The following is an 8,690-nucleotide window of genomic DNA, read 5'->3' as shown; positions in this document are numbered from 1 at the left end:
AATCTGGCACTCCTCGCCAAACAGGCATGGCGCCTTCTGTATAATCCTGATTCTTTGTGTGCTACAATTCTAAGGGTTAAATACTATTCTGGTGGCGATTTGTTAAATTCTAAGCAAAAGAAAGGCTCTTCTTTTACCTGGCAAAGTATTATGGCTGGCATAAATTCTCTGAAACATGGCTATATTTGACGTGTGGGGAATGGACAAATTATCAATATTTGGGAAGATGTCTGGATCCCAAATTGTGCTACTAGGAAAGTTATGACGCCTAAGGGAGGACAACTGTTAACTAAGGTGGGTGACCTGATTGATCCTGCTTCGAATACTTGGAATGAAGACCTGGTTACACAAACAATGTGGCCCATCGATGTTCAACGGATTCTCTCAATTCCAATCTCGCAACATGATATGCCATATTTCATTGCTTGGAGTTATACGAAAAATGGTATGTTCTCGGTTCGGTCCGCTTATTTTGTGGAGTGGGACCATCAATATGGAAGTAAACAAAGACATTCTAATGGGATGGGGCGAACCACAGTTAATCCTATTTGGAGTAAGATATGGAAGTTATCGTGTCCGGCAAAAGTCAAAAAAATTATATGGCGTACATTACATGGAATGCTTCCATGTCGGGTTAAGCTCGCAAATAGACGTATGAAGGTCACGCCCATTTGTCCTACTTACTCTGAGGGTTTCGAAGATACAAAGCATATATTTTTCCTTTGCAGTAGAGCAAAGGAGGTTTGGACAAGGCTAGGGATGGATGATTGAAGGAAATATGCCCTAGAGGCAATAATAAAGTTATTATTTATTTCCTTATTTCATGATAAATGTTTATTATTCATGCTAAAATTGTATTAACCAGAAACATGATACATGTGTGAATACATAAACAAACAGAGTATCACTAGTATGCCTCTACTTGACTAGCTCGTTAATCAAAGATGGTTATGTTTCCTAACCATAGACATGAGTTGCCATTTGATTAAACGGGATTACATCATTAGGAGAATGATGTGATTGACATGACCCATTCCGTTAGCTTAGCACTTGATCGTTTAGTTTGTTGTTATTGCTTTCTTCATGACTTATACATGTTCCTATGACTATGAGATTATGCAACTCTCGTTTACCGGAGGAACACTTTATGTGCTACCAAACGTCACAACGTAACTGAGTGATTATAAAGGTGCTCTACAGGTGTCTCCAAAGGTACTTGTTGGGTTGGCGTATTTTGAGATTAGGATTTGTCACTCCGATTGTCGGAGAGGTATCTCTAGGCCCACTCGGTAATGCACATCACTATAAGCCTTGCAAGCATTGTAACTAATGAGTTAGTCACGGGATGATGTATTACAGAACGAGTAAAGAGACTTGCAAGTAACGAGATTGAACTAGGTATTGAGATACCGACGATCGAATCTCGGGCAAGTAACATACCGATGACAAAGGGAACACCGTATGTTGTTATGTGGTCTGACCGATAAAGATCTTCGTACAATATGTGGGAGCCAATATGAGCATCCAGGTTCCGCTATTGGTTATTGACCGGAGACGTGTCTCGGTCATGTCTACATTGTTCTCGAACCCGTAGGGTCCGCACACTTAAAGTTTCAATGACGGTTATATTATGAGTTTATGAGTTTTGATGTACCGAAGGTTGTTCGGAGTTTCGGATGTGATCACGGACATGACGAGGAGTCTCGAAATGGTCGAGACATGAAGATTGATATATTGAAAGCCTATATTTGGATATCGGAAGTGTTCCGCGTGAAATCGGGATTTTACCGGAGTACCGAGGGGTTACCGGAACCCCCGGGGGGGTTAATGGGCCATAGTGGGCCTTAGTGGAGAAGAGGAGAGGCGGCCAGGGCAGGTCCGCGTGCCCCTCCCCCCTACCCCCTACTCCTAATAGGACAATGAGAGGGGGGCAGCGCCCCCCCTTTCCTTCCTCTCTCCCTCCTCTTTCCCCCTTCTCCTAATCCAACAAGGAAGGGAGGGAGTCCTACTCCCGGTGGGAGAAGGACTCCTCCTGGCGCGCCTCCTCTTTGCCGGCCGCACCTCCTCCTGGCCGGTCGCACCTCCCCCCTTGCTCCTTTATATACGAGGGCAGGGGGCACCCCATAGACACAACAATTGATTTGATCTCTTAACCGTGTGCGGTGCCCCCCTCCATTATAGTTCACCTCGATAATACTGTAGCGGTGCTTAGGCGAAGCCCTGCGTTAGTAGAACATCATCATCGTCACCACGCCGTCGTGCTGACGAAACTCTCCCTCAACACTCGGCTGGATCGGAGTTCGAGGGACGTCATCGGACTGAACGTGTGCTGAACTCGGAGGTGTCGTGCGTTCGGTACTTGATCGATCGGATCGTGAAGACGAACGACTACATCAACCGCGGTGTGCTAACGCTTCTGCTTTCGGTCTACGAGGGTACGTGGACAACACTCTCCCCTCTCGTTGCTATGCATCACCATGATCTTGCGTGTGCGTAGGAATTTTTTTTGAAATTACTACGTTCCCCAACAATGATATCATTGATAAAGCCTGCGAGGTTGACCTTACTGGAGAGGCAGTGTTGGAGTACCTACTACTTCTGCCAGACCAAGAATTGAGAATAATGGGTTATCATAATGTGCATGAAATGATTGTTGTCTTAGCATGGTATCTATGGTGAGAAACACGGAAGTTAGTGCACAAGGAAACAACTCAGAATGCACTTTGGATTTCAATGGGTATTCTAGCCCTTACGTCAAACTTCGTAAATGCATCATCCTTAAAGGCTTCTCTGAAAAAGGGGGGTTGGTCATGTCCTTCTAGAGGTTTTGTGAAACTTAATGTTGACGCTTCTTTTGACCATGACCTGCTTATGGGCATGATGGGGGCGGTTTTGAGAGATGAAAAGGGTAGGTTTATCGCGGGAGGGAACAAGAAGATTGACTATTGCGCAGATGTGTTGATGGCGGAAGTCTAAGCTCTTAAATTTGGTATAACATTGGGGCAAAGGGCGGAATGTAATCGCCTTATTATTAACTCGGACAATCTGGAGGTGATTGATACCATGAAGAACGGAGGACAATCGGCGGGTGCAGCGGCAGCAATTTTCGACGATTGTTCTCATTATGCTTGTGACTTCGTTACTACTAGATACGAACACTGTGACATAGAGGCAAATAAAGTAGCTCATGAGCTTGCCAGTTTAGCTAGATTTTCGTTGATTTCTGATTGGTTTGAGGAACCTTTAAATGAAATTATAATGATCCTCACAAACGATGTATTTTTTTATCTCTAATGAATAAAGTTTTCGTTTATCTCAAAAAAAGTCATTTATCCGTAGTCCAAAAAAAACAGTTAAGAAGAGTGTGACAGACTAGGCCAAACCGGTGCATCGATGAGCATTTAGTTTTTTCTAATTTTAAATGCTTTTGTTTCTACAATTTCTGTCATTATCAATCAACATGAATATTTTCTTATGGCCTTGAAGCAGTCCATAGCCACCTTACCCCCCTCTCCTTGTGGCAGCAACGTCGTGGCCCTGGACTCGCAGCATTGGTAGGTTGGCGGGCTGTAATGGCGTACGGTGTGCCGTTGCTTTGTTGATGTGGCAGTTAGCATATCATATCAGTGATAAGATGTGAGAGAGACGAGGAAGAAAGACGAGAAAAGGTTAGAGACATGTGAGATGAGATATTTCTAAAAATAATGAAAATGGTGTGTGGGTCTATGAATGACGTGCATGATACACAATCGAGGCGGTTGAGGTCGACGCTGACAGTTTCCAACACCACGTCCTTTGCAACAAGGCCCGTATTGCGGCCATGTTGCAATACCAGCTGAGCTCCCACAAAGATAGACGTCACGTGTGCGAAACGGTAGATAACACAAGAAAAATCAGTGGGTTGAATTTTGGTTAAATATTTGAGAGATTATAGGTTCGAGGGAAGGGTTTAGCTGAGCTTAATTCTTCAAACGATTTTGTTTTAGAAATTAAAGGTTTTTTTGGAATAAATTAAAGGATTTTAGGAAAAGGGCTGGAGATAGTCTTAGACCACCGGTGCACGACTTGTGAGTTCGAGGACCGAGTCACGAACGACCATACTAGACAAAATCGGATCGAGCCAATGGGTGAGGCGTGAGCATGAGTCAACGGGTGTGGTACGTAGATTCACCGCTCCAATCGTATCAGACGGCAGGCGTTAATCTATCTCATCTCATCCGGTCCCGCCCAATCTCCCTCCCACCCCGAACTCCGATCGAGGCGATGCCCCCCACACCACACGTCCGCGACCGCGACGCCGCGACGCTACCGCCAGCATCACCACCACTACCCGGCCATGGCCACGCTGCTCCCCTCGTTTCCGCACGCCCTCTCCAAGCCCCGCCACCTCCACCACCACCACTCCCACGTCGCCGCCGCCTCCGCCAGGCCCGATGCCCCCAGCCCCGCCTCCGCCTCCGCCTCCGCGGCGCCCGCCAGCTCCCTCCTCCGCCGCCTCATCGCGCGCGACGACCTCGCCGAGGCCGCGCGCCTCGTCGAGACCTCCACCTCCCGCGGCGAGGCGCCCGACGTCTACCTCTGCACCAAGCTCATCCGCAACCTCTGCCGCCGCGGCCGCACCTCCGACGCCGCGCGCGTCCTCCGCACCGCCGAGGCCTCCGGCGCCCCCGTCGACGTCTTCGCCTACAACACCCTCGTCGCCGGCTACTGCCGCTACGGCCGCCTCGACGCCGCGCGCCGCCTCATCGCCGCAATGCCCGTCCCGCCCGACGCCTACACGTACACGCCCATCATCCGGGGCCTCTGCGACCGCGGCAGGGTCGGCGACGCGCTCGCCCTGCTCGACGATATGCTCCGGCGCGGCTGCCAGCCCAGCGTCGTCACCTACACCGTCCTCCTCGAGGCCGTCTGCAAGAGCAGCGGCTTCGGGGAGGCCATGAACGTCCTCGACGAGATGCGCGCCAAGGGCTGCACGCCCAACATTGTCACCTACAACGTCATCATCAACGGCATGTGCAGGGAGGGCCGCGTCGACGATGCCAGGGAGATCTTGAACCGGCTGTCGTCTTATGGGTTCCAGCCCGACATCGTCAGTTACACCACCGTGCTCAAGGGCTTGTGTGCCGCTAGGCGGTGGGACGACGTCAAGGTGCTCTTTGCTGAGATGGTGGAGAAGAACTGCGTGCCCAATGATGTTACCTTTGACATGCTAGTCAGATTCTTCTGTCGCGGGGGTATGGTGGAGAGGGCGATCGAAGTTCTTCAGCAAATGTCACAACATGGATGCACACCCAACACTACCTTGTGCAACATTGTCATAAACGCTATGTGTAAACAAGGTCGTGTGGATGATGCCTATGACTTCTTGAACAACATGGGCATGTATGGGTGCAATCCTGATACCATTAGCTATACTACTGTGCTAAGGGGCTTGTGTCGTGCCGGCCGATGGGAGCATGCCAAGGAGCTATTGCCCGAGATGGTCCGAAAGAACTGCCCCCCAAATGAGGTCACATTCAATACATTCATCTGTATCTTGTGCCAGAAAGGATTGATTGAGCAAGCTATCAAGCTTATTCAACTGATGCCGGAGTATGGATGTTCAGTGGGTATTGTCACATACAACGCTCTTGTCCATGGCTTCTGTGTGCAAGGGCGTGTTGATAGTGCTCTTGAGTTGTTTAACAATCTTCCATGTGAGCCCAACACCATTACATACACTACGTTGTTGACAGGCTTGTGCCATACCGAGCAGCTGGATGCTGCTGCAGAGCTCTTGGCTGAGATGATTCAGAAGGATTGCCCTCTAAATGCGGTGACTTTCAACGTACTTGTGAGTTTCTTCTGTCAAAAAGGGTTTGTCGAGGAAGCAATCGAACTTGTGTATCAAATGATGGAGCATGGTTGCACCCCTAACCTGATCACATTTAATACTTTACTCGATGGGATCACCAAGGATTGCAACTCAGAAGAAGCGCTGGAGCTATTGCATGGTTTGGTCAGTAAGGGAGTATCCCTAGATACGATAACCTACTCTTCAGTCGTTGATGTCCTCTCAAGAGAAGATAGAACTGAAGAAGCCATTCAGATGTTTCATGCCGTGCAAGATATGGGGATGAGACCAAAAGCTGGGATGTATAACAAGATACTGTTTGCCCTCTGTAAAAGATGTGAAACAGATCAGGCTATTGAATTTTTTGCTTATATGGTGTCTAACGGTTGCATGCCTAACGAGTCGACCTACATTATACTCATTGAAGGCCTTGCCCATGAGGGTCTGTTGAAGGAAGCACAATATGTACTGAGTGAGTTGTACACGAAAGGAGTTCTAAGCAAGAGTTTAATTGAAGACCATCAGTAAGGTTGTGGTTCACACTGTGCATATGCCTTATTACTGAAGAGTGAGAAAGAAAATTGTGCATATGCTTTGAGTCATGAGGCTTTCGTGCTTATTAAATTCTGCTGAGTCTCCATGGGCCTCATTTACAGCAAGGTGGAATCGGGTGGCATGCTTTATGTGTGTGCTTCAAGCTACAATGATCCATAAAGATGGGATAGGTGAGCAGTACAAACACAGAAATCATGAGGATGTAACTTTCTTCCAGGTGTCTTAGTTTTGACTTTCAACCGCGGGATTGCAGAACAGAGATATATTATGTTCTTGAAACTTTCTCTTTCCTACTCCCTCCGTCCCATAATAAGAGCGTTTTTTACACTAGTGTAGTGTCAAAAACGCTCTTATATTATGGGACGGAAGGAGTAGTTCACTAGATGTGTTACCTTATTTCCCTCATTATATATTTGAGCTGCCTTTCAAAAATAAGAACCCAGCATATTTTGTGCTTAATTAGTTGTACACCTTTGAATTACCCTGCTAGCATGTAGATTTATTTTAGATATCAAAACTTTCCATTTTACACTATCATATGCTTTTTACTCCAAATATTTTATATTTGAGTAGTCTTCAGTTATAGAAATCTCACTAACAGAAGTTATCTTGTTCAGATCTTTGAAGTGTGAAGACCAAGGAAATCAAAAGGACGGTCTGGAGGATAACACAAGCAAATAAGATAAAAACATGTTCATACTTGTAACGGCCGAATAAAAGATACAGGCCAATAAAGTTTCTTAGAAACACTTCTCAGTTTCAGCAGATTGAGACTAAATTGTTGAATTATTTGACTATACTTCTCCGTGTTTATAAACATTTTGGTTTGTCTTCCATGAGCAATGGTATGTGCACAATTGCTTTCCTTCCAGGGCCTTGTTAACTATGCTTTTCTTGTACATTCTGAATATCTATTTTTATCTAGTTTTAATTATGGACTACGTGGTCCTCGATGAATCATGTTTCTGCCTAGGTTTCCCTGACTGAATATTCACATGTCAAAAGAGTACTGCAAGTGAGGAAAATATAATGTCAGCTGGATCTATTTTTAATCTATAAACAGGCTATCTACGCGTACCAATTTCATCATCAAGAATTTGCATATTGGTAAGCACACTGGCTCTTTTTACTGGATGTATGTTTACAGCATCTCATTTGATCCTTTGAGATTAGAAATTCAGAATCTATCACGTGCTTTATCCTCAGGTTCTCATGTTGTTTTCTACATCTGCAGGTGAAACCACAGGGCATGTTGTGAGATACCATTCACAGGTTGGCTGTTGTTCAAACACCTATACCCTTCGTTGTCTGCAGCAAAGGGCAAAGGTTCAGAGTGAACCTCATGTTCTTTTTTTGGCTTCAAAGTTGGAACCGCAGTTCGACGGCTCATAAGTCATATGATGGTTCATCACTTACCAGTTATGCCCATACTGCTCTAGTGTCTACGGTGACATGAGTGCATTGCAGGACTAACCAAAACTACCGTATGTATCCTACAAGATTTGGTTCAGTTTGTTGCATGTTGATTGGTTCTATTCATCTATTCAAAGCATCATATGTAAGTTCACTGGCCTCTGTTTTAAAATTAGTTCCGCAAAACCATTTAAATGAAGGAAAAACAGGATGCAAGCAAGCTGGTAATAGGAAATCAGGATAGACTTACATCACATTACATTTTGCTGAGCTTCTACCTCGTGGTTCATAGGATTATTATGTAGCTTGTCTGCAATGGTTCAGAGCTGGGCAATGACAAAAAGTGTTTCTAGTCAGTAGCCTGCACATAAACAAGCAACTCTTCCGTGTGATCCTCAGGCATCTTTGGATTCAAGACCTTTACAGAATTCTGTAGTACTTCTGTTAAGAAGATTTTTCTCTATGGAGGCTCCTTGCACCAAATGAATGATACCACCAAAATTCATATGGAGTGTTCTTTTTACAAACCCAATCCTTTATTAGAATCATAGCAATAGGTTACATTTCATGCTTTGTGTTTTCTCTCTTCGGATTCATGTATAGCATCCGAAAGGCCATGTAGGTAAATATTGTAGGATTCAGGGAGCCATGACAACCATTTTTCTATAATCGGGAGCCATCTCCTGCAGTTTTAGAATCTTGCGTATGCTGGCAATGCGATGATCAAACTTGTTGGCTTACTGGCATGACAAATTACGGTTTATATAAGGTTAAATACCTTTATGAGTTATGACTGTTGTTTCTTAGTTTATGTGTTACCACCTTACTGGAGACTGCAGAGGAGCGGAGAAATTGGGTCGGTTAGTGCTTATGATGTAAGTAAACCCAC

The 8,690-nt window shown here is 45.6% G+C and overlaps 1 protein-coding gene across 1 annotated transcript; it reads left to right on the top strand.

Annotated features, from left to right (window-relative positions):
* Nucleotides 1-4,248: 4,248 nt before the first annotated feature.
* On the top strand, nt 4,249-7,253 carry LOC125543161 (pentatricopeptide repeat-containing protein At1g09900-like). The gene is made up of 2 exons (XM_048706414.1): nt 4,249-6,558; nt 7,006-7,253. The coding sequence occupies exon 1, from the start codon at nt 4,337-4,339 to the stop codon at nt 6,359-6,361; it is 2,025 nt and encodes a 674-aa protein (XP_048562371.1). The 5' UTR covers nt 4,249-4,336; the 3' UTR covers nt 6,362-6,558; nt 7,006-7,253.
* The last annotated feature ends 1,437 nt before the right edge of the window (nt 7,254-8,690 follow it).

This window comes from Triticum urartu, chromosome 3 (assembly GCF_003073215.2).
Source record: "Triticum urartu cultivar G1812 chromosome 3, Tu2.1, whole genome shotgun sequence".
Lineage (NCBI taxonomy): Eukaryota > Viridiplantae > Streptophyta > Magnoliopsida > Poales > Poaceae > Triticum > Triticum urartu.
The sequence above is the reverse complement of the archived record's forward strand: the minus strand, read 5'-3'. Positions and strand labels throughout refer to the sequence as shown.